Here is a 26,852-nt window from a genome sequence, read left to right on the forward strand (position 1 = left end):
AACTGCACCCTGATGTTTTGGTTGTATGTGCTGTGATTGGCAGCAATAGGCCAAGCTATGATTATTTTTGTTATCAGCAGTAACTGTCATTCAGTCTTAATACTTACCATGGTACCCACCATATGACCCTATCCTGTGACCAGGTTGGGCTTGTCTGTTCTGGTTTGGGAGGGATGGAGGAGTAAGAAATGAGCAAGCTGAAATTTTTTTGGAATGCTCTTTTCACCTTGGGTGATAATGCTATTGCCTCTCCCTTCTCATTACACTGGAAACCTTGTGTGTTTTAGACACAACCCTTTTATCAGCCCATCTGCCATTTCTCAAAAACTTGATTCCCCACATTTAGTATCTCACCAAGCCTTGCTATTCAGTCAGGACTGAACCATCAGTTTGTTTGGCATCTCTAGTTATAAGATCGATGATGCTTCATCCAGTAGGATGGCTTCCAGCAGGCTGAGCCAGAACAAATCCCGTGCTCAGGTTCTCAGCTGACTATCTGCACCATCCCTAGGGGGCACTTGCAGCCTGCAGTATCACTGCATGAAGTCAAATGCCACACCAAGTTGGTTAGCATCATATATGCAGAAGAACTGAGGTTCTATTAACAGAAGCAGGCTTGCAGGTTTGTTTTTTGTTTTGTTTTGTTTTGCTGTTTTAAGCAGATGGATAGGGACAGCTGTGGCATAATATTCTCCTCTTTGCATGAGCCAAGACAGCTTCCTATGAAGCGCCTAAAAAAGTGGAACAGTTGCCAACTTATTTGAATGACTAGTCTGCTCAAAAGAAGCATTATTAAAAGAACAAAAACAACAAAAAAATGCTTTGGAATCTACAACTGAAGAAACTATTTTAAGTGAATTGTTTGTAACTCTAAACTAGTTTGCCACTTTGCATTTTAGTCTCAGAAATATTCAGTAAGAAATAGTTTGATGGCCAAACCATTGAAAAGGCATTATAACTGGCCTTCAAAAGAAAAAAAATATATATATATTTGTCTCTTAAAAAGAAAAAAAAAAAGCCTCTTCAGAACCTTCTGATAAGAAGTGTCTTTCACTTGTCAACTTGGTTTCAATCAGAATGATAAATCCCAGGTAAGATTTGTAGTAATACCATTCTCAAATAAGGACATTCCTTGGTTTTCATGGTATTTAGGAAAGACTTTTCTTCATCTTTGTTAACACCTTGTTTTCATCACTTTGTCCAGATCACCCTCTGTTAATAACATTAACATTTCGCATTTATGGAGAAATAAAGACATACGTGCAGGCAGTAGAGAAATCAGATATTCCTATCCCTGTCATTTCTTTTACAGAATACTGAAACTCCTGCCTTTGAGTCTTCCATAAAACTACTTAGAAGAGACCTCTTCACTCACAGGCAGCATGTAGTGCAGTTGCTTGTGGAAACAGGAAACCAGCATTCTCAGACTCTTTCCATTTGAATGCCTCCTAAAATGCACCTTTGTGGTAACTCTTAATTGTCATTCAAATTAAAATATGGAGAGTTCTATAATATGTTTATTAATATAAATAATTAGTCCATTTCAGTTATGGCTTCATTTTCTGATTTCTGATACAATGAAGAAGCACACCAAGACATGCAAGACAGCACAAATAAAACTGTTAATAAAAACTTGTAACCCTTATCCAAGACTAAGAACTGATTAATAGTTTTGGTCCTTTAGCTTTGATAAATTCTAACCATTTATCCTCTTCACTGATGCACATATGACTGCTCAGAAGTACATCTTCATGGTAGCTGAACACTAAAAACCTTTTGTGTAGAGAAGACGATTGGAGATTAATATTCAAAAAAAATGGACGTCAAATTTATTCCCTCTGTTGCAGGAACCGTAAGCAGATGTATCTTAGTCCTTTCTTATAGTATAGTTTTTACTTGAAAATATATCAATTACAAGAACATTTTACCCACACAATTAGTACATAGAATTAATTTATCCTTTGATTTAGCTTACAAATTACCAACTTTTTTTTTCTGTAGCATCTTCAAGTAAAACTTTTCTGCGGTTTTAATATCACAACACACAAAAAAACCAGAATGATAATATAAAAAAGACATTTTTAATTTCACAGTGTTATAAGGAAGCTACTGAGTATTGATTTTGTAGTCCTAAAATACTGACCTGGTAGCAAGTGTTTTTTGAATACGGAAGTTGAAATCTTCATCTCATCAATGTGAGTTTCAACTCCAACAGAGCAAAGGTTTCAACAAGTGCTAACAGGTTGGGGGGGGTAGGGGTGCGGGGGAGAAAAAACTCAAGAGCTGATGAAATGAACTGCTCTCTTCCCAAATCTTTTATTTCTGTGAGAAGAGTGGTACCTGCTTACTTGCATGGAAAATTGAAGGCACTCTGTAAAGTTAACACAGAAACAAACCCTGCCATGAATATGAATGCAGTATTTGCACCTGCAAACTTCATAAAGTACCCTGAAGCGTTAAATACCCTGAAACAGCATCCTTCTTTTCGAGACAGCTAACTGAATGAACACTGGACTAATGGCACATAGCTACAACAACTGTGCTGCTTAAACAGCACACATGAACTTTACAAACATACACTAGCAAGTGAATATGCTTTAGGTTTAGGTAACATTCTCCTGTATCGCAGCTCCCCATTATTAGTCAGGTGTAAGGCTAGCTTTACTATGACTATTAACGAGTGTCTTAATTTGAAAGTAGATTTAAAAGTTTTTATCATCTTCAAAAAAGATTATGAAAACAGTTGACTACATATATCAATAACTTCCTCAGTATACCATAAGCTTCCTATTACTATGGTTAAAAATGATTTCTGTATGATGTTCTGCACTTCTGAGGTTCTGAAATGCATGCATTTGGGGTCAAAGCATAAGAGTTAGGCTCTGGATTTTGAGAGAGCTGTTCTAAGAGGGAGCCGACAACAAACAGTTCCCGGCAGGTACCTGTACACTAAAACCAAATGTAAGACAGAATCTTAAAACAGGGAAAATAGAAGCAGCCTTATACATCTCTGGAAGATCAGTTAAGAGACTGGAAGTATTCTGAGTTATTCTTAACAGACATTGAGTCTTTAGTAGGCCAGTCTAGGAGAATCATATGAACCTTGGGAAGAATCTCGAAGACATCAAATTGAAGACACCCTGTAGGGGAAGGATCTCAATGTAGTGCAAGCTGTACTATTTGTGCCATAAGAGAGAGAGTTTACAAACTTGGTCAATGCTAATGGCTACAAATCTAACACTCTGATGACAAAGTACTACAACAGTAAGGTCAACCCTTTGGAGAAACAAGCCATTGTCAGTAAAGTATCAAAAGTTTAGCACCAGAAGAAACACAGGGATGCCAAAGGAAATATAACACAGCCCACAGAAAATAATTTTGACAAATACAGTTTTCAGTAGGAAACCACTAGCAACAACAGGTTTTGTACTGATATTGTAACAGAGACAAAAACAGAATAACAATGTTACTAGGATTTGCAGCTGCAAGAAGCTTCAAGGGGCAAAACAAATCCCCCAAAATTCAGAAAGTCTAGATAAATCAAACAGCAGGACAGGCAGAGGTGGAGTGAATAAGGAAGATAAAACATTCTTTAAATGTTCAGGTAAAGGAAATATTACTAAATAGGAAAAAAGTCAACTCCTACATAAAAGAAACATGACACCTATGTATAGATAATTCAGGCACTTTGGACACAATACCGCACTGTGACTTCAGAAGGAATGAAGAGTTCACTGGAAACAAAGGTCTGCCGTGATCATCATCACAGAACATTGGATTTTGGATGTGTACAAATCTTAATAAGGATAGTCAAACAGAGGGAGGTAGCAGGCATGCTGATAAACCTTTCTGAAGACATTAGACCACCTCCAAGTCAAGGCTGCCTTTACATTTCTTTGGGAAGAGCTATGATGTGGTATGCACAGACAATTCATAAAGAACCACTTCAGCACCAGCTCCTGTTTCCAGGATATTCTCCAATGGACTTTATAGTTTTGATACTTCTAAGGAAGATACACTTGTACTGGCTGGTTCAAATAGCAATTGTGAGTAACTGAAATGTGGCAGGCTGCTGACATGCTGACAAATAATATATTATGATACACAGTACCTGGAAGCAGTTGCTCTGAAGTGTCTGTTGATTCAGAGAGTAGTAGCAGAATTAATGAAGTTTTGGGCTGCCCAGAGAAACTTATGATCCTGCTAACTATATTTAATGGCATCAAGAGTTATGTGTCACTCTAAAGATCAAAAACTAGAATTTAAGATCTTCAAACAAATAGACTGGTACGCTGTTTTAATCAGACACTGAAAAATGTAATAAAACATTTTGTAAAAGGAGATCAAAGGTACTGGATCAGTTGTTACCATACTATCTTTGGGACTGACTATTGATGATAGCCAATCAAGAACCAAGTCATCATAAAGTTATTTATTCAATTTAACTGTATAAGATTTTAAGAAATTGTTTTAAGAACCAAAAAAGGATGAAATGTATTTTAGTTTTAATGAGACTGCTGGGTAGGATTTCCTGTAAAAAAAGGACTACAGTTTGGGTGAAGAAACAAACAAACAAACAAACAACCCAAATCCACTTATAAAAACAGGTCAGAGAATAAACAGATAAAGTATTAAAACTGGGAAAAATAAAACCATTGCAAAGCTGACAAGTAAAACAAATAGTAATAATCTCAACCAAGAAGAGTTACCTATTTTATTTCATTTTTTAAACACATCTACATGCACATATCTATATTTGATCCGTTTTCTGTGTGGTAGTGAGCTGCTAGTGTGGTTTGGCACCCAGCTTGACCACACCACAAAAAGAAGTGTGGCAAATGCCCATGACAGCATCTTGTAAGTAAACAGTTTTCTCCGCAACCTCTGATTTAGAAGGCAGGTTACATCATGTAGCTGCCACATTCCAATGGATGGTAGACTGGGTCCTTCAGCTTTATAAGGAAGAAGTGGGAGGTGGTCATATACCCCACCAAAGATCGCAGACATACAGCTGGGTGTGAAAATGTAAGATCTAAAAGGTGCTTTGTATTTGAGCAGGCAATGGCTATATCTCTTATAATAGTTTATCTATTGGGAATCTGTCTGTCTACCTGATGGATCACTTAGAGCTTACGGTCTATTAATTACAGTGGCTGCATCTGATGAAAACTATTAATAATCTGCTGAGATGACACTTCATTTGCACGCTTCCTTTTTTTTCCAGTGGAACATCACATTTGGAAAAGTATTCAAATTTAAAATTATTCTTTAGACACGGCTAAAAAACATTCCTTAGGCATGGGCACCTTCCCCACTAAATCCACCTACTAGCTAATTTAGTACTGTGTTTGTACAACAAGGTTGAGAAAAAAATCACAAAATGGGTAAAGGTTCCTCGGGCACCTTCTTCTCTAACCTTGAGGGAAGTGTATCGCACACAGTGGTAGGCTGCCAGGCTCTGTATCTAAGAAAGAGAGGCCCAAGAACAGAGGGTGCACCAAATAGGGATCGAGTAGTCAGAGAGCAGAAGACCTGGTGACCTCCTCCCTTTTGCTTCCTTCAGAGAGGCAGGTTGGCACAGTTAATTCATAAAAAAAACCTAATACCAGTAAGACAAGACATGTTACAACAAATCACAGAATTTCCAAAACCATCTTTCAAGCTGCCTGTTTACAGTAATTTCTGGATTTTTCCTGTCATCTCTGTAATATAATATTTCATGTACAGTATAAAAGCAAATCAAGTCCTCTATCAGGTATGCAATTCTGTCATTTCTATTTTGTATTTCAGTGGCTGAACATTGCGTACCTCTGAGCCACACTTAGGACAAGTAAAATACATGTCAAACAAATAGTTGCTTTTAATACAATAGTAACAAAAAACATGTGAGCAGCCTATGGTATGAGGCATGGTAGGCCACTCCCCACATAGTGAACACTCCTTGCAGTGAGCTGCTAATGTGTTTTCACTATTGGAAAGACCTGCAATAGGCAAAGACCAAGAAGAAATTTTGAGTTTCAGTTTCTGTACATTAATAAGTGGTAGTAGATAGATCAGAAACTCAGCAAAGCCATGCCATAAGAGCTCCCTGTTCATGTATTCAAATCCTATCTGACGAGCACTTTGAGGCTTGCAAAAAACTGATCTAATTCCTAGAATACGTTCTGTAAGGGTTGCAAATGTTCCTTTCTGAAGAAAAATCAAAAAATTTAGTAGTCCACAAAGTTTAAGTAGTCCAGCTCCAAAGTTAACACAATGTTTAATTCTGCAGAAAGACTCCAGCTGACGATTGCTAAATAAATCGTAACATCTTTCTTCCAACCATCGTCCGCCAACAGTGAAAATAAGATACCATAACTTCTGGTGTTTGCTCAGGGGTTGGTATTTCTCTGTCTGAGGTAAGTTATTCTTGTACTGAATATTCAGAATAGCCTGTCCAACAGTTGCATTTTTGGAATAGATAGTGAATCTCCACAATAAAAGCCATAAAAATGCTTTTACTTCTGGTTCAAAATGAGCCAACATCCCTGGTTTAAATCCATGGAAACAGCTGGTAAATTGGGACCATACAAGTTGCTCCAGGGCTTTATTTAATTCCAGAGCATCAAGCTGACTTATTCTGAGCACAGGATTCACACTCTTTTCATTCCCAATGCTGGAGGCCATGTCTTCACAAAAAATTTTCTAGGAATAAATAAAAATAGATTATAGTTTAATGGGGCATTTCATATTTTTATTCTTATTAAAGAATAGAAAGTTGTGATATACCAAAACTAAAGAACAACAAAAAAAACCCAAAATGCTTCTTTAGATATTAATGTGCTATCAGGACCTGCAACAAGTCCCTTTCAGTAAGCTTCACATTACCAATATGTCATTTCATCTTAAAAGGACTTACATTGGATTATTTTTCCAAAACAGTAACGCATTCATTGGGTTATAGGGAAGTCTATATCCTCTTCCAGAGAGTCACAAAACTTGACAGATTTAACATTTCACTATGAAAATTATTACATTCCATCACATCTTAAAAAGGAAGACCAGAACGAGATTCACAAAGCTGTAAGATGTTTTACGAGAAAATAGGGAAAATGAGCACATTGACTAAAATCTAGGAGAGATCTACAAAAATCTGCATAAAAATTAAGGTGGAAATGATAAAACATGTTAAATAAAGGCAATAATTTCTTTAATTTACAGAAGAATTGTTATATGAAATTAAAGAAATATTCAGCATTCAGACATAAATTATCATACAGTACATCACTGGGGCCTGCACATATTTTCTGGAGTCTGTTGACAGGCGGAGGATTGTGCTACTTTCTGTATAACAAATTTCCTGGCAAGATGATTAATGTGTACTAGAAACTTCAACAAAAGTGTACTCTTCTTGTTCAAGGATTACAGAGCAAGATAAAATTATTTTTAAAAATTGCTTGTTTTACATGTCATTACATCTGGAATTCTGTGAATAAGAAAATAAATGCAGTAAATTGCAAGAGCAAAATATGGGTAACATCTCAGTGATGCATGATTGTGGGATAACTGATTTTTGGTTCTTTTTGTCCACATTAAAAAAAAAAGTGATTACTAGGAGAAGAAGTGATTACAGAAGAAAGCGCAACAGATATCAGCTTCTGAACCGGATTCTTTGCATAACAAGCAAGGGTCAACAGCATTCTGGAAAAAGTACAGAAAAAGGTACTTCAGATTCTTATTTATAAGACGAAAAGCTGCTATAACACAAGACTGCTTTGAACAAAAGATGCTGTATAGGATCCTGTATAGGAATGGTTGCTAATGATACAAAGAGTACTAAAAACCTTCTCCAAACCAGCAACCCGTTGTTGAAACCGAGTTTGCCAAAAGTTTAAAAACCCAATTATAAAACATTTGTGGCATTCCTACTGTTTTTTACATCTATAATTGGTCATGTCAGCAAGAAAAATATTGTGCAAAGCTCACTGGAAATATGATTTTGTTCTTAATGTATGCTGTAGAATCACAGAATCACAGAATCACAGAATGGTTGAGGTTGGAAGGGACCTCTGGAGATCATCTAGTCCAACTCCCCTGGCTCAAGCAGGGTCACCAAAAGCACATTGCCCAGGACCCTGTCCAGGCAGCTTTTGAATATCTCCAAGCATGGAGACTCCACAACTTCTCTGGGCAACCTGTTACAGTGCTCTGTTACCCTCACAGGAAGAAGTTTTTCCTCATGTTCAGATGGAACTTCCTGTGTTTCATTTTGTGCCTGTTCCCTCTCGTCCTATCGCTGGGCACCACTGAAAAGAGTCTCACCCCATTCTCTTTACAGCCTCCCTTCAGCCGCTTAAACACATGGATAAGATCCCCCCTGAGTCTTCTCTTCTACAAGCTGAACAGGACTCTGCAGGACTCTGCACTTGCCTTTGTGGAACTTCAGGAGGTTCCTCTTCACCCACCTCTCCAGCCTGTCCAGGTCTCTCTGAATGGCAGCACAGCCCTCTGGTGTATCCGCCTCTCCTCCCAGTTTTGGATCATCAGCAAACTTGCTGAGGATGTGCTCTGTTCCTTCATCCAGGTCACTGATGACGAAGTTGAAAAATACCGGACCCAGTACTGACTCCTGGGGGACACTGCTAGCTACAGGCCTCCAACTAGACTCTGTCCCACTGAGCACAACTCTCTGAGCTCTGCCATTCAGCCAGTTCTCAATCCACCTCACTGTCCACTCATCTAGCCCACACTTCCTGAGCTTGTCTATGAGGATGTTACGGGAGACACTGTCGAAAGCCTTGCTGAAGTCAAGGGAGACAACATCCACTGCTCTCCCCTCATCTACCCAGCCAGTCATTGCATCATAGAAGGCTGTCAGATTGGTTAAGCATGATTTCCCCTTGGTGAAGCCATGCTGACTACTCCCGAGCACCTTCTTTTCCTCCACATGCTTGGAGATGGCCTCCAGGATGAGCTGCTCCATCATCTTTCCAGGGATGCAGGTGAGGCTGACTGGCCTGTAGTTCCCTGGGTCCTCCTTCTTGCCCTTTTTGAAGACTGGGGTGACATTGGCTTTCTTCCAGTCTTCAGGCACCTCTCCTGTTCTCCATGACCTTTCAAAGATGATGGAGAGTGGCTTAGCAATAACATCCACCAGCTCCCTCAGCACTTGTGGGTGCATCCTATCGGGGCCCATGGACATGTGGATGTCAAGTTTGCTTAAGTAATTGTGTAATGTAATTGATTTGTGACTCTCTCTCTATGTGTGTATATATATATAAATGAAATTATATATATATATACACACACACACACACACACACACACACACACACATATATATATATATATAAAATTATCAGGAAACCTTTTAAGGAGTATTCTTCAGTATTTTGTCTTAAAACGTATTTGTGTAACAAGTTAATCACACAGGTAGTTTGTTGTTTATCCTCACCTGATTTTTGACTATTGAATTCTGATCTTACAAGCTAAGTCTGATGGCATTGTCCATGGTCCTTTATGGAACTTTATTTGAAGGAAATAACTTCAATGAGTCTATTGGTATGAGACGGAACTTTGACTACAAAAAAATGGGAACCACTTTTGAACCAAGAAGTCCAAGCATTGTTTGTCAACCTACAAAATTTCTCAAAATCCAGGAAGCCCTCTTCAGCACTTTTTAAAATTAGAATCAACAGTGGAAATGCTGTTTAACTGTGCATATTTAATGTTGCTTCCTGAACTGCAAACTAGCATATTGATTCAACTTTGGAGTCACTGATATGCAGACAGACTATATGAAAAGGAAAGAGTATTGTACAAAAATGTAAGAATTTATTAATAAAGATACACTCCTTTAAAATCCTTTAAGTTGTGCTTATAATATTCCTATGTAAGTATAGCTAGGTTTTGGGGGTTTTTTGATCAATAATTAGGTAAGAATATTCTCAATTTAAGCAATAAAACTGGACATTATTTTGTTGCTAGGCATACTGAAAAGTTTGCTACAGGTCATGGCTGTTAATTGGACCCTGCAAGCTACCTAAACATTATGTCCATATAATTTTGACTTTAATGGGACTATGCGGGACTGATTACTCTTAGGCACATCCTGAAGTGCTCTGCTATATACTATACTTACTTCAGAACTTATTTAAGGTTTTACTGAACTTCTAGGCTAGATTCTCCACCTGGCACACATTTCCTACTTGTTCTCCATAGACAAACATTAAAATGAAAAATTTAAAATGAATATTCTCCCATGAAAAATACCTGCAGAAGTCCTAATGATCTGAGAGAGGAAGCCTAAATTCTAATCTTTCTCCATTTTGCTACAGCGAGGAATTCTCATTTCATTCCTTATGTATGATATCCATTGTTTAAACTGATAGTAAATATGTGTTTCCCTTTTTATATTACTTCCTCACAAAATCCTTTCAGTGCTTTTTAAATTTTTTTCAGGTTGTACTATTTTTACAAATAGTGGTCCTACAACAGGAATAGATGAGAAACCTGCTTTGTTCCAAAACTAGGTAATAAAAGCAAAGTCTATGAGTGTCAATACCTTTCATTCATACTTTTTAAAGTTAGTTTTACAGTCCCTATTCTGCTCTGCTACACAGATCTTAAACAGAATGTTGTTCTCCACTGTTCTGCATTAAATTCTGTTTTGTCAAGTCCTTACTGGTTTTATTTTTTTTATCTGGTCTATTTAAAATTATTTAAAACTCAAGAACTCAAAACTGTAGACCCAATAATGAAAAAGATAAACATTAAAGTTCATTTAAGAATGCCATCAGACTTAGCTTGTAAGATCAGAATTCAATAGTCAAAAATCAGGTGAGGATAAACAACAAACTACCTGTGTGATTAACTTGTTACACAAATACGTTTTAAGACAAAATACTGAAGAATACTCCTTAAAAGGTTTCCTGATAATTTTATACCGCCATAGATATTGCATGGAAAAGAAGAGTAACAATTTAATTCTCAGAAAAAAATAGACCTTTTCTCTCTTAAATAACCTGTATTTTGTCTGTTTTTTAGACTAAACAAATCAACAGTCCCACTTGTACAGTACACTGTACAACAAAACAAATTATTGTATATCACCAGGGAAATAGGAATTTCTCAGGGTATATATTAGTGCTGTTATCGAGCGTTGTACAAATTATGAATGAATATATTTTATTTGGAAACATGTTATTGACAGAAATCTATCAATAGTAATGTGAGTATTGTCAACAGCCTGTCAATATTAATGTAATTATGATTAAGAGGATAACATGGATTTTAGCTATAACACCAAGTAACATTTCCTGCATTGCTGCTATCAATATAAGCATTATTATTGAACTGAGATGTATTGTATGAGATGTATTACCATCAGGCATATTTGTCAATGTATTCTGCCTACAAAAATTCTACATTTAAATTTACAAGTTTGTAAACTTTGCCTGCAGAAATGCACATATGCAAGTAATCTCTAGGGTGCCATTTTTCCTCAGGGCTATTCCACTGTGGATCAGTAATCAAGGGGCTTCTACCATGTCAGTGCTAGTGCAATCTTATTCCCTGTTTTTCTAGTGTAATCATTAGAAGACAGATAAATATTTATATGCAGAAGCTTCAAGATATTTAAGCATGATTTGTTAAAACACTTTTTTAGAAGCCAAATAAAAATATATTTCTTTAAGTCAGAAATAAATTCTGTTCCTTACTGTCCTAACTTAAAATTGCATTTGGATGCAAGAAGTAGCACCCCATTCACTTTAATGAGTTCACAATTTAACTATTTTAGATAATGTCTTCTATGCAGCCAAAACATGTCTAGTCTGAGCACTGTACTCATGCAGAGCTGGAATGGATCACAAGAGACCATCTAACCCTAACTCAGCATAAAGGCAGGCTCAAGAATATCTAGACAAATGCTTAACTACCAAGGCAGCAGATTCCACAGTTTCTCTAGATAGTCTGTTCCAGTGTTTTATCATCCTAATAGTTACAAAGAATATTTTTCTAATATTCAACCTAAATAATCTTTATTACAAACAAAGATGGTTTTCATCCCACAGGAGAAAAGAATAATAAAAATGAAGCAGAATTCCCACTTTGTCTGCATCTTTTCAGGAGGAAAAAGCAGTGAGGAGTGTGAGGGCACTGAACCACACATTGAAGACTTGCCAAACTACAGAATCTCCTATTTCCTCAACGTGCCTGGTATTATCTTCCAGAACCAATGTTATTATTTAACTTGAGACCTTCTCTATCTTCAGATCTTTTTCTGTCACTATACTGTCTGAATATTTAGTTCCTATTCTGTATTCATATATTTGATTTTTTTCCGCTTAAACACAGTGCTTCATGCTTGCCTGTACTGAATTTCATCTTGTTGATTTCAGAGATTCTCTCTAATTTGTCAAGATTATTTTGGATTTGGATCTTATGTTCCAAAAAAAAACCAAACAAAAAAACCCAAAAAACCCCACCACCCCAACAAACAAAACCACAAAACTTTCAACCCCTCTTCAGCTTACCGTCACCAGAAACTTCTGTAAGTATATGTTCTCTTCGATCATGCAACTCATTAATGCCTTTTCATCCTGACAGGGTTCTATAGATAATTATTCTGTAAAGGCAATTTTTCAACTAGATGCTGTTAATCTCACCATCTAATGGAGATAGCATCAATACTATGTTTCCCTAGCTTGTTTATAAAGGGAAAAATATCTTTATTAAAATCAAGCTATATCCTACCTAAAGTTTTCCCCTTATTTATTAAGCTTGTCACCCTTTCCAGGAGGAGAAACAGATTAAGGTTTTTTATGAGCGGGTCATGTCAAACCATATTGGCTGTTTTATAGTCTGTCCTCTACGTATTTTTAGACACTAAATAATTGCTAAACTATTTATTACTAAATCTTTCTTTGGAACCGAAACTGATAGTTTCAAAAGAGATACTTTGCTGGCCATTTTCATCCTCTGTGACATTAAATAAATAAATAAATATTTAAATAATATCACTGAGGCCTAATTCCACAATCATTCTAGGATGAATTTTATTAGGATTTGCCAGTTGAGCACATCTATATCAAGATTCCTTAGGCTATTCTTTTTGTGCTTTGGTTCCACTCTTATTGTCTAGAATTAATTTTATAAAGTAGCAGGTCACAATTTACCTCTTTCATAAAGTATGAAATAAAGAAGATTTCAATATTTGAAAGTCTCTTACTTGTTCTCCTTTCTTGTTTAATAACAGACATAGGTAATGGACCTATCCCTTTGTGCCTCCTCTTGCTTAGATTTTTAGATCCTTTCATTGATTTTTTTTTTGTGCTTTGTTAATTGAAACTTATTTTATTCTTCAGAGTTACTGATTTTATCCTCACATTCTCATACTATTCCTTTACATTCATCCTTAACCATGCTGAATTATTTTTACTTGTAAAATTCCTTTTTATTTCCAGGCCTCTGAAGAATTCCTGATACATAAAGTCTCTTTAACATTTATTATTATTTTAGTTTATTATTATAAACTATCTCAATGCAAAGAAAAGAGACTATAACAAATAACAGATTTTTTTTTAGCCCTGATGGTTTTTTTTTCTAAAGTCCAAAGAGTCTGCCTACTAGAGCCCTGCAACTGTTGAAGCTTATTTTTCTAATGCCCATTATCTTTATCTGTTGTCTCTGTCCTACTTCTCTGAGTGAATCTAACATTTCACAGTCACTTCCAACCAAAATTCCCTTCCACCTTTAGATTCTCAAACAGGTCTTCTCTTTCAGTCAGAGCTGAACCTAAAACAGCTGTTCCCTTACTAGCTTCTTTGTCCTTCTAAAACAAGTTTTGTCTTAACTTCATTCCAAGAATGAAGTATTTCAGTCATCCTCTCCCGATTAGGCAGTGTAACTGCAGATCACACCATAGTCTTGCTCTTTCTCATTTTTACCTCTACCTAGAAACATTCAACATCATATCCTCCTAATTTAACAGCAAGTACATATAATTTTGATATAAAACACAGCACAGACTTCATTTTCCCTGCCTGCTCTTTTCAAGCAAGTTTCATTACACAAACCAATTGCACTGCAGCAGACATCGTGAGAATACCTGTTCCAGAACCACAGGAAAACAAATGTATAAAACTTTCTGTACTTTAGATGAATTAATATATCATTATAAATGATAGAGAAGAAACACAGTCTAGAGAAAAAAGGAAAAAAAAGTTTTTAAGTACTGAAAAGTTTGAATTGTGACTACTATCACTACCATCACTAAGGAACATTACATTATTATATATAAACAAAAAAACATGTAGGCCTACAGACTACTCCCTAAAACAAGAGGCACAGGATTAAAGCACCACTTTAATAGACTAGATTCTGCAAAGTCCTAACATTTGGATCTATGGCCCAGGTAATAATATGTTGTGGGCATGCTATGAATCACAGCTCCTCTAAATAAATCATCATTGACATAAGAGAGTTCCTCTCTTCTGCAGGAGCTACAAGGCATTACTCTGTTACTGTGGATTCAGTGTTGCTATACTGTGTGTTTGCCAGAGAGAGTGAGAGCAAGCCAGCCAGCAAGTAAAGAAGCAATACGATGAAGACCGGAATTACAGTGAAGACATTGGGCTTCTGTGTTGATACCTTTGGTCTCCTATCCCTCCTCTTTTGTGTTCACAAGGTTAGTGTACCAACAGAGAGCAATGAAAATGATTTTTTCACCCACTATATGAATGCTGAGATTTTTTTTAAATGGAATTTTTTTTGGGGGGGGGCAATTTATTTCATTTAACTTTTCTCTTCAGATATTCTCAATGGTAGAGGATGTTCTACATGTCAATTTGAAATCACTAAACTCTGAAGATTAGAAATCAAACCACAGGTATTCAGTTAGCCATAAAATTTCCCCTTATAAAGCACAAAACCGAGACCTCAGTTAGTGAAAACCTCCTCGTTTCTTACTATTAACTCACGTCTCTTTTTTGCTTATCAAGTGTAGAGAGAAATAACCTCAGATCAAAGTCTAATTGGGAGCCCCAACTGTGTTGTCTCTTAATCATTGTAAAATTAACTTATCACTAGATCATTACCTCAAATAACCTTACAAAAGATTGATTTTATGTTCCTGTCTGGGTTTCTATACACTTGAGTTAAATACCTATCATTTTTTAAAGAACACAGAAGATTCTCTAACCATTGGAATAACTACTAATACTAATTTAAATACACCAGTAATACACTGCAATCACCGAAAATATTATTTATTTCTCACCGTATTCCTGAGAGGCAGGACTATTGTTTTGAGAAACAGAGAAAATAAAGGCAAACACTGAATGACTGAATAACAACTCAATTTCATAGATGAAATTAAGTTTTTTTTTGTTTGTTTGTTTGTTTTTACTATGGAGGTCGAATGAGCAACTAGTAACAACACCTGTAATCTTGACTGCTATAGTTACATTTAATGCCAGTTACATTTAAGGCCAGAACATACAGAAGACAAATTCAAATCACAAATTGCTTTTCCAAATTAACTCAGTAAATTTAGATTTCATAAAATGGGATACAATAAATTAGCCTCTGCTGAATACACGGAGATAGTAAGAAAACATAAGGGTAGCTCATTGACTTATCTTCCATAAAATAAGTGTACTTGCAAGAGTCAAAATATTAGGGCTTCAAGGGACACAACACAATAGGCTCAGAAGAGCCAGAACTGATGCAACAGCAATGAAGAGCAGTAGGAAAGTGGTGCACTATTAGAAGCTGTGCAACAGTCATCTTTGTCAGTATCTGATGGAAACTGAAAATCCTGCATAATACATTTTCTTGAACGTTTGCAAGGAAGACTACTATTGACCAGAATTAAAAATATTCTGAATACTAAGAGCTTTCCTTGACTTCAGAGAAATTTGTGATCAGTCAGTACTTTTTAAAGACAGACTATTTGAAACAACTAGATTTGATCTCCTAATTGCTGCATAACTGATATTTAACATATTACCTCATAAAGTTTGTGATGTTAAATTTACAGCTACAAAAGCTCAAAGGTAAGTATACTTGTATTCCCTGCAGTATAACATGAACGGATAACATCATCCTACTGAATTTTTGGATATGGACCTTATTTTAGTTTATTAAAATAATTAGGAAGAGAAGTAGGCAATGAGTCATAGGTTCAATCACTCTTCCTTTCTCTCATACTCCATTTCCTTTTCTTCTTCTATCTTATTTCCTTTTTTTTTTTCTCTCTCTCTCTCTTTTTCTTTGAATCATCCCTTAGTATGTCAAAGTCAAATTGCAAACTTCTCTGTAAAGGGACACGTCCATATTGCTTGCAAATTCTCACTCCCTATTGTATGAAATTAAAACAAGCTGCTGTTCCTTTCAAATCACTCCAAAAGAAAAAAGAAAAGAGGAAAAAGGAAAAAAAACCCCCAAAACTTGACATAACAAAGTTGCATGGTAACTTCAGGCTTTCCAAAATACGTGGTTCAGAAAACCCTCAAACACCAAGATGAAGAGCCAAAACATAAGCCCACACAATCTTAACTCTCTTTGAAACTAGTAGTACCTCACGGGAATTATCTGGAGACGTGCCTTGTATTCACTGTTGCTTAACCTAAGTGGTGGAGGGGTCAGCTGGAGCAGTTTGGCAGAGCTGTTACTGTGATGGTTAACTATGAAGGACCAGCCCCTTGTGTGGAAGGGGGTAACACCTCTTGATTAAATCAGTATGTTTATATACTGGTATGTTTATATATGTCAATACGTACAAGCAGCACACAAAAAAGATACAAGACCCCTCATGCTACCAGCGTAGGTCTCAGTGAATTGAACTGTTGAAGATCACATCAGCAGATGACAAGGAGATCCTTGTACTTGAAGGGATTTTGGTCACAATGAGGATATGAGGTCTCTAGATATAATAATGGATAACTGAAAGTATATGCTGCATTGCATCTGTAAAAGCGAAAGGGATGTAAAGCTTAGTAGTTATGCCATCCTTTGTGTTAAGCAGGTGAAATATCACACTGTGGCAGAGGTATGCAACTCCTTTTCAGAATGGTTCAAAGACAGAGCATGAAAGCATGGTTGTTAGAGCACTGTGGGCAGTTATAGCCATAACTCTTCATTTTCTGGTTACCGCTACTTACCTGAAAAGTTGGCCTTATGCTTAGCAACATATGTAATATTTGGTTTTACTATCACAAGGGCACGGTACCTGACATAGCCTTATTTGTTAAGCATAGTGTCAATCCCAAATGTATGTTTTGTTTCTATGCCATCTCTTACCCTTCTTCAATTTGATACTAACTCAGAAAACTGAGTCACCTAACTTAAATTCTCATTTCACAGCTCTGTTGTCTTTCTGTTCTGCCCGTACTTGTCTGATCCATATGAATGGATCACCTAATAGCTATGGAGATGTCAGGATGAAGACTGAGAAGATATGTAGAAGGGATTCAGGAGCAATGCCTTTTCTACATACTCAGATGCAATTTACCACAGATAACAGAACTCCCCATTTGCAAAACACACAGCCACTGCCCAGACTTTATTCCATCTTTCTTCCTTTTTACACAGATATGTATAGTCATGTATTCAGCCACATACAAATGAAACAGTGCTACTCCATGTACTGCATTGCAGGAACATAACATCCTTTAGTCTTTTATTAAAAATATCTATTAGACAAGAAAGGTAAAATCTGTCATAAATGCACTGTAAACTCATAATTAACTTCTATTCACATCAGTACAAAAAGGAGGACTGTTTGCAAAACCAATGCTGTAACAGACAGTATATATGTATGGTATGTTAAAGTCAAGAAGGCCTGGCATCAGGAAAAAGATAAGCCTGTTTACCGTCACTTGTAAGTTTTGGCCTTATATTATATGGCATAACTTATGAATGATTACATATAATTACAATTAAGAACTCTCAGCTGCTGGAAGGATAAAGACCCATACTTGACTTGATGTATGTGTTTCATTTTTTAGGCTCCAGTAAGCTGATACAGTTTCCGACACATACAGTCACTCCCTCCCGTCTGCCCTCAATTGTGTATGCCTGCCCTTTCTTATAGGCTAGTTCCAATGCTCATTTGACCCTCCACTGAACTGTTTTAAAACTATTTTACTATGTTAACTGGCAGAAAACAAGTCTTTTTAAAATTTATTTATTTTTCTAGAGCTGTAGTACACTGAAACAGATCAGCCCAGCATCAGGTAAGAGGTAAGACCTATGCAGTATCAGTAAAAAACAGCATTGGGGTCAAGAAATAAAGGTGGGATGATGATAGTCATGAGACTGGCTGCCTTTGAATCTCGGCATTGTACTCTTAAATCTGCTACCAGTCAATACCGAGACAGAAAACTGAGCCTTTCATTTGACTAGCACAACTGTTCTTACGGTCTTCAAACCTGACATGCTGAATGGGCAAAGATAACACCAGAAAGCTGTAAATCTGAATAATGAAACTTTTCGCTGTCTTTTGATAGTGAAAAGAAAGAAAGAAAAGAATTATTTGCATGAGTCAGCTGTAGGATTCATGCAGATTTGCTGGTGAGAGGCTACTCTGTTTAAGCAAGGAATACTATTTGATTCCTCCCCATTCTTACCTTTTTGATATGATTGTACTTTGAAATGTTTGGCATACACAGTGACTAACAGGGAAGTTGGGAAAATTAGATGTGCTTGGTGTCCCCAAATCTTGACAGTTTTATTACTTGGTAATTATGGTAACTTTAAGCACATGAGAGAAGACTGATATGCTTTCACCACACTTTCTTCAATGCTATAAATACATTAGCATTTTAGAATCCACTAGCACAGTTGCATACACATATTACAATTGTAACAAGATCACACTAGTTTCTGCTAGGGAGTATGCAGATTAAAGAAGATGCTAGATAAACTGGCACAAACCTGTTGATTTTTTTTTTTTTTTGGTAATTAAAAAAGTATTACCTAGAGAGTCTTAGAAAACAAAAAAATCCTTTCCCAAAGAGCATTAAATATCTAAAATTTTCAGAAGCCATAAACTAAAGGTAATGTAAAATAATCCATTTTTTTCTGCAATTACACTGATGTTAATCCAGAATAAATTTATTGGTAGTCTTTGAAGCACACTTCTTACTAAATACAGTACTGTCTTTCAATATAAAACTTCATGTTTGTCTATTTTTTATTATTATTATTATTATTATTGGAGCACACCACACTTACGTGCTACATTAATGAACTTGCATCTATCCTGAAAGTTATCAGTTAGTGTTAGCTGGAAACAAATTATCTGGAAACAAATCATCTTACATCTTTTTGATCCTGTTCTCACTGAATAAACACAAAAATTGCAGGTGCAAGAGTGCTGTGGGAGTTTGGGGTTTTTTGTTTGTTTGTTTGAAAGAGTAGGTCATTATAACCAACATAGAAACATGGTACATCAGGTAATAAACTACTTATTCATCACCTGATATTGGTGGCCTACTGGTCTATTGTTTAATTAATTACTAATTTTTCTTTAAACACCTATCTCCTCCCTCTTTTCCTTGCCCCCAGTCTACCTGAACCTCATAACTTTTTAAATATGTTAACCACTCCCTCAAAAAATAAAATAAATAAATAAAAAACAGTAAAAAGAAAACCTTTCCCACTTTCTCCCATTCTGAATATGTAATTATGTGTTGGATTACTACTGCAAGATATATGTTAATAGTGGATTCAGATATCACTCTTATGTTTTGAAGAGTCATTTATTTCACAATATATTTTTTAGTACTGATAGTATGTAGTCATCAACTTGTTTCATTCCTTCCTTCCCAAATATTCTCTGAGTAGCAGTCTTTAGCAATTTTCAGAACCATCACTTTAAAAGACTATAAGCTCTTAAAGGATTAAACACAGTAAAGATCAAATATCTTTCTTGACTTGCACCAGAGTATTTGATGTCAAAGCACAAATGGAAGTCCTTGGATTAGAAACAGTGTCAAAAACTACCACAGCAGAGAAATTACCTTTCCTATTCTATTCTGAGAAGTTTCTATTGAAGTCTTTATATAATAATACCTGTTTGCAAGTTTTAATTGAGTTTTATTTAGTCCACCACAAGAACATTTGCTTCCTACACGTCCTGAATCACTGTAAGTATCAAAACATCTCTGTGAGTCATTACCTTCTCTAATAAAATAAATGATATCTAGAGTCTCGGGAAAAAGAAATTCTTCTAAAAGGAGACACACACAGTGTCCTCAAAAAAAAAGGAAAAAAAAAACACCATCCAAATTTAAACACCACCACTCCCACCCGAAAACAGTCAGTCAATTTAAAAGGAAAAACATGAGACACTCAAAAGGGAAGTTAAGTCACTCTACCAAACAGCTCCTTAGAATAATCAATAACTGAAAGTGAAATATCTATGTCAGGCCATATTAGTTTTACCTACATATACTAATCTAATAATGCGCCTGATTTGAGTCATAAATTATCATCCAACAAAATCAGAAATTAAAATTTTTGCATTTTTAAATGATCATCATCTGCAAAGAAAATTCTCTCCCTAAATGATGAGATTAAGTTGAATCAGTTTTGCCTATTTTATTAATAAACCTTTGGATCCTTAAATTCATGCTGGGTGTATCTAACTTAATCCTCAGTAATCCACCAGCATGAACTGGGGCATGACATCCCATCTACCTGACAGCCTCTTAAACAGTGAATGGATTTATAACGCATCTGAAGGCCCATTACTTGAGAGGTTAAACTTTTCTTAAAATAAATTCAGAGGATGATATTTTATGTGCTTGTATTGCTGTACTGAGAGTCCTGAGGAGTATTTGGAGAGATTTGAGCATGAGTTCATTCAGATAGGTGCAATTTCACCATTATTACTATACAGTTTTGCAACATTTCTAGCAAGAGTAAAGGAAACTTAGGCACTCATTCAATGAAATGTCTAATTCTAATTATTTAGGAGATTATATCAACATTGAAAGTTTCAGTTTACTTGTTAATGGGAATTCATTTCCTTCAACTGCGTTCTGAAAAGAATGAACAAAAACACAAGACTGAACCAAGGCAGGCCTAGAAGGTAAAAGGACTTAGCAAGCAGAGGCAGAAGTCTAAACTAAAAGTTATTTCAGCTGTTTTATCTTCAGACTAATGCACTTTTACACATTTTGTATTCAACATACACACATCCACTTGTTACTTAAAAACTGTAAAAAAGCCTTACACTTGCAAAAACCCCCAAACATATAAACACTCTCACTCTCCCATAATACAACCCAGACTGGAAAGCATGACAGAGTATGTAAATATAAGACAGCTGCAAAACCTTCATATAGTATCTGTGAGTATATTCTTCTTCTCAATTCACTGAATCTATCAATAGTCTAACAATACTGAGAACACTGTAAACATCATGATAATTGAAGTGTAAATATGTAAACTAATACTAGCAAAAAAGGAAGGTTTTCAAAAATAATAATCCAAATTTCATGCTGCTTTTTGAATAACACGTTTGCACCGTTTGGCTGACTGGCAACCTAGTGACAAATTTTAGTAATGATAGTAAGATCTACTCTACCCAAGGGACAAGAGAAATTCCTTACAAAACATTATTGAAATGTATGGGAGAGCAAAATATTGGAGGAATGCTAGAAAAATGAAAAATGTATTACAATGATAACAAAAGCTCACTACACTATCATATTGTTCTCCAAAACATGGATGGTGATGCAAATTCATCACTTTAACAAAAAATGCTCTTTTGACTGTGAAAGAAAAAAATCCAACATTCTAAATAAATTCTTTATCAGTATGCACAGAAAGTGACATGTGAATCTAGTTTTAATTCTTTTCTTCATAAAAATTACACTGAAATAAGTTTCAACTAGCCTGTTTGTGGTGTAACACCTAGTGCAAAACACCGTCTTTTCTTCACACCACCAAAGATACAAATGATGAGGTATTCTCTCTAAAGAAAAAGTACATGGGCAATGTAACTTTTTAATTCCAAGCAGATATTCTAAGAGCACTAGTCACAATAATAGGTGTTCCAAGACTGACGTGATCCTCTCTGCCAGAATTTGCTATAGGAATAGGAATTAAAGTTCTAGCGTCAAATCCATCCAACACTCTTGCCATTATGTATGGGGCCTACTGGTTTATTCTGTTTCTACAGAGAAACAAGCCTTCCCTCCTCTACCATAACTGTGAAGTTAATCCTCTAAATCTGGACCAAGTAACTGAAATTGATGACTTCATGCAGTGTGAACACAGATTGAAACAAAAGAATTCAGAGGTGTGAATTCTGTTACTCCTCTTTACAGTCTTTTTGTTTTGCTAATTCCTGAGCCAGCAATGACACTTTAAATATTTTCTTACTAAACACTTCATTAGATAAACTGATGATGATGAATCCTTCTAGGAAGTGAAGAAGAAAATGCTGATGAGTAGAAACCGAGGCATAAAGAGAAAAAAAGTTGGTAAGGAAAAAAACCACACTGACTGATGAAATAACTTTGATAAAGAATAAAAGCAGTAATAGACTTCAAGTGAACACTTTATCAGCAGTTAATGCTGAACTGTATATTAATATAGGTTCCAAAGAAATCAGTCCAGAATTCAGTAAGTTCCAGTAAAATCAAACAGCTAACTAAATATTTTTGAATCAAGCTTTGCTATAAGCTGGCTGTATTTCATCTTTGACCTTGATGCACACTTCTCTCCCACTGACAGATGAAAGGTGATACAAGGAATATGTTTTCGGATTTAAAGAAATATACAGTGCTATGTTTTTCTGGTAGTGACTGTAAGTGGAAATCATCTTTCTGCCAAAATAAGTTGGCCATTCAGTCTAAATCTACCCCAACTTCGTCTGTGACAAACCATTATTTTGCCATCAAACACCTGAGAGCTGCACAAAACTGGCTTAAACAGAAAGTGGAATGGAGCCACTGTCACTTTAGCGGACAGCATCTATGATCTGAGGACAGACTTTTGGAAGTCTTTAAATATTTCATTCTCTCAACTGACATCAGATTAACAATTCAGAAGAAAAATTCTCCTCTGACAAAATATTATGCCATTTCCTCTCTGCTTAACACCTTATAAGGCTCCATTCTTTCTTACTTTTCGCTTTGGGCCTTACTGGCAAGCTATAAAGTGCTTACATACTGGGGTACACGACAGTTGAAACAGTTTCAGTGGGACTCATGAAACTCAGCAGCCCGGGCATGGCACTGGAGGGAACAGAGACTGTTATGAACCGGGGCAGGAGGCACCTCACGAGCCGAGCCGCAGCGGCGGCCCTGGCCGCACTCCTGCGGGCAGCCCGGGCAAGGCGCGGGCGAGCGCCGGGACAGGGCCGGCGCGGCAGGCCCGCCTCCGCCTCCGCGCCCGGCCCCGGCCCTGGCCGGCGGCCTCCCTCCGCCCCTCGGCTCCCTCCGCGCCCCGAAAGCGCCGACCTCCCCCGTCCCCCCCCCGTCCCGGCCCCCCTCGCCCCGACTGACCTGCGCCGGGGCCAGGCTGCGGCACCGAGGGGCAGGCGCTGCTGGGCCGCGGGGGCACAAGGGTGAGGGGGGCCCTGTGCGGCGAGAGCCCGCGCGGACGGGGCCTCCTCTGCCCGCCCGGGGTCCGCTCTGTGGCGGCCCGGCCGACTCCCTCGGCCCCTGCCCCCGGAAGCCGTCCCGCCAGCCGGTCCTGACAGCCCCCGTGGGCCACAGAGACAGCCTCCGCGTCCTAGAACAGCTGCAGCACGGACGATAGATACCGCAGTGGAGCGCCTAGAGAGGCTTTGCCTACGCAGGAAGTGACCGTGGCGAGCGAGATAGCGTGCTAGAAGAGCTCCCGCGACAGCATTCGTGCCCGGAGAAGGGACGGCACGGCGGCACTTGACTGATGGTCCACAGAGCAAATCACGCGGCTCAGAGGGGAGGCTGGGTAGCCAATGGGGAGAGGGCGGGGGCGGTGCTGGGGCCGAGCGTGGGGTAGCGGCTGTGTAGGGTGAGCGGGGGGGTCGTTGTGTCCCTCCCGGCCGGGCCGGGCCGGCCCCCGGGTACCGGCCCGCAGGCCCTGCGAGCGTCCCAGCCCCTCGGGGTAAGCGGGGCTCGTCGTACAGCGGGAGTTTTCTGTGAAAACCGTCCCGTTCCCCACACCCCCCCCGCAGCGGCGCGGCCGCCGGCGCCCGGGTGGGCCCGGCCTCGGCCGGGGCGACGCGGGGCCGCGGGCAGGCGTTTCCCCGGCAGCTGCTCTGCGACGCCACTTCTTGCGCACCTGGCAGACGGGTGGCGTGTGGCAGCGACACGGCCCAGCCCAGGGGCTCGGCATAGCTGCTGCGGGGCAACATGCGGGCGGTGTAACAGGCACAGGGGTGCTGGGGGGAATGAAGAGAGGGCAGGGAGCGACTAGTAGTACTTGCAAATGATTTAAGTGTGAGTCCTGGGGATAGATTGCAGACCTTTCCTTGACTTGTTTTTCGAACAGGGGCCAAATTGCAAATTGTGGAATAAGTTAGGAAAACCTTTGTCCATTTTTAGCGTCTGGGTGTTTCATTTTTCTGTAAAAGCTTGAACGTACTGCACACTCAGTTGAGGAAAACTCCACTAAAAAGTTGCATGTTATGGTTCTAGAAAGCTGGTTGAAGGGGATTCTCTAAAACTGGGCTGTAAGGACAAGTTAGGAGGAATCTATATTTTTAAGTGCGAAAATTAAAAAATAAATAATCTTCCCTCCCCTGAACAGTAATTGCACTTAGTTTAGGCTTATTCACAGATGATTTTAAGGTCTCGGTGCTTCAGATAACTTGCTGAGACATAATGTTAAGGATTATGGAGGTATTCCATGGGCAGATTGGTGGATCCTGTGTCAATTTTTTTAGCTTGCAGCCAAGAAAATAGGTAGTCTTCTGGGTTATCTGTGCTGTCACATGAAGGGATAAAACCCGTTAGGAATATTATGACCTTGAAAGAACAGTTCTGTTGAAAGTTTGTGTGTCATTTTTACAGTCCTAAAGCATTTTCAAAACAGTTGCCTAACTTTGTAAACAGTAATTCTTCTTTGAGAAGAACTGTTTGAAGTGAATAGGACTAAGAACACATGACTGATATTGCAAAATTACTTTTCTTAATGTGAAAACTACATTTTAAGCAAAATGGGATAATGCTTCGTCTTTTGTAGTAGGATCTCTTTTGTGGTTCACAGCAAGATGTAGTAGTAGACAGCATATGACCACCAGTAGGGAAAAACAGAATCCCCCCCAAGTGTTTGGACAGTCGACGGTGTACAGTGCAATATTTTGGGGATTTTATTTTTCTTGCCTTTTTGACACAAAAATCATGGAATCATTTATTTTTGCTGAGGAGAAAAAGTAGTCATTCATTTAATTAAGTCATGGAATGAATACTAGTTATCATTTATTTTTGCATGCTTGAATTAGAAACAAAGAAAAACCCTTACTTGTGCAGGGCACTGCATGCGAACAGGCCTATCAGCTTTTAAAAGTTTTGTTAAGCGAGACCTTATGTGACATGTGGCATACCAGAGTAATACAACAGAGAAGGACCTGCAACTCAAGACTGAAGCAATGTTCTTTCTTCCTGTTGGGGCTGATTTTATTGTGAATCTCTCTGGAGACATGCATTTTGAGTGAAAGATTGCTCTCCAGTCTCTTTTCTGTGATGTGACCTGACACGCCAGGTGCAGCTGACCATCTGTGTCTGTCACATGAGGTCTCAGAGCAAACGAAGCTTGCAACGCTGAGCTGTCAATGCTTGAAATACATGCAGGCCCTGTAACAGGAAGCGTAATCAGGGAGTACTGAGTGAGTCTTACATGCAGAACAAGAGTTTTGACACATGTTCCAGAAGACAAGTTTCAGAATAGTTCCTGAGTAAAATTCTTGTAATGAAGCCACCTTTCCCCATCCACTCCAGTCCTTGAAAGAAACACTAAACAAACAGTGGTAGCTGAGATCCAGTGTTCATCCTCATTTGTGTACTCATCTGACACTTGCATTCCTTCCTGTTGTTCTTTTTGCTCTATTCATATGGAGATCATCTGGCACCCAGGCTGGAGAGAAGTATCTCTCTCTTCCAGGACTCAGCATGTATGAAGACTGCAAATCCATTTCTGCTCAGGCAAGTTTACAGACTGAATGGCTGGAAACAGCCTCTGCTTTTTCTAAGCTGGAAAAGGATGCTTGCTTAAACTGAACTACACTGGTGAAAAAGGAAGTTTTCAGATATACAAAATGAAATGGGTAGCAAAGTGAGATTACCTTTCTCTTTGAAAAGCTTTCAACGCCCCCTCCTCCCCACAAACAGTGCTTGAATTGTGGTAGTTTGCTGGTGATTCAAGAATCAAAATCTTGTTTGTAGTGTCTTTGTAGCAGACTTCACAGATTAGGAATTTAGTCACTGCAGTTAATGTTCTTCCTGAAGCAGAAAACCACAACTAAGGGACTGAAATACGAAGAAAGACTGGGGGATGGAACAAAAATGAAATGCTAGAGCATACCTTTGTCCAAGGTTTTCATTCTAACCTCCACTGTCATTTCTATCCTAATTCTTTCAGGAGATGATGGAAAAATGTCCTCTCTCACTACAGAAGAGCACTCTCAAATTTCCCTGCTACTACTTGAAACGTGGTGATGCTTTTAAAGCAGACATTTTCTGTGGCCTTAGCTGCTCACAGGTCTGTCCTAAAACCGAAGTAGCCACTGTGCATACATAGTAAGTACTGTTCATAAACATTTTTATAATGTTTGACCTAAGAGTGACCTGAAGATTAATGGATATGTTGTATCAGTTTTAATGGGTCTCTTTGCCCTTGGATGCACACATGTGACTCCCATTAGCCTT

General features: G+C 38.0%; 1 protein-coding gene and 1 long non-coding RNA gene across 10 annotated transcripts in view; one reads left to right on the plus strand and one right to left on the minus strand.

Annotated features, from left to right (window-relative positions):
• PEX2 (peroxisomal biogenesis factor 2) overlaps positions 1-23,765 on the minus strand; it is a 29,350-nt gene extending 5,585 nt beyond the window's left edge. Inside the window, exons 1-2 of one of the 4 annotated variants that reach the window (XM_067290569.1) lie at positions 23,505-23,763; positions 1,496-6,684 (exon numbers count right to left, since the gene is read on the minus strand). In XM_067290569.1, coding sequence (XP_067146670.1) covers positions 5,752-6,666 — 915 coding nt within the window. In that variant the 5' untranslated portion in view covers positions 6,667-6,684; positions 23,505-23,763 and the 3' untranslated portion in view covers positions 1,496-5,751. Of the gene's footprint in view, positions 1-1,495; positions 6,685-6,898; positions 7,199-8,444; positions 8,923-23,504 lie in introns of those variants that run through there. The other 3 variants (XM_067290570.1, XM_013942881.2, XR_010883306.1) reach the window with 3 other exon arrangements.
• Positions 23,766-23,986: 221 nt separating this feature from the next.
• The window catches only part of LOC106484655 (uncharacterized), a 37,281-nt gene continuing 34,415 nt past the window's right edge, over positions 23,987-26,852 (plus strand). For 5 of the 6 annotated variants that reach the window (XR_010883312.1, XR_010883307.1, XR_010883309.1 and 2 more), the window contains exons 1-2: positions 24,239-26,129; positions 26,566-26,723. This is a non-coding gene — a long non-coding RNA (uncharacterized lncRNA). Of the gene's footprint in view, positions 24,091-24,238; positions 26,130-26,565; positions 26,724-26,852 lie in introns of those variants that run through there. The other variant, XR_010883310.1, reaches the window with a different exon arrangement.

This window comes from Apteryx mantelli, chromosome 2 (assembly GCF_036417845.1).
Source record: "Apteryx mantelli isolate bAptMan1 chromosome 2, bAptMan1.hap1, whole genome shotgun sequence".
Lineage (NCBI taxonomy): Eukaryota > Metazoa > Chordata > Aves > Apterygiformes > Apterygidae > Apteryx > Apteryx mantelli.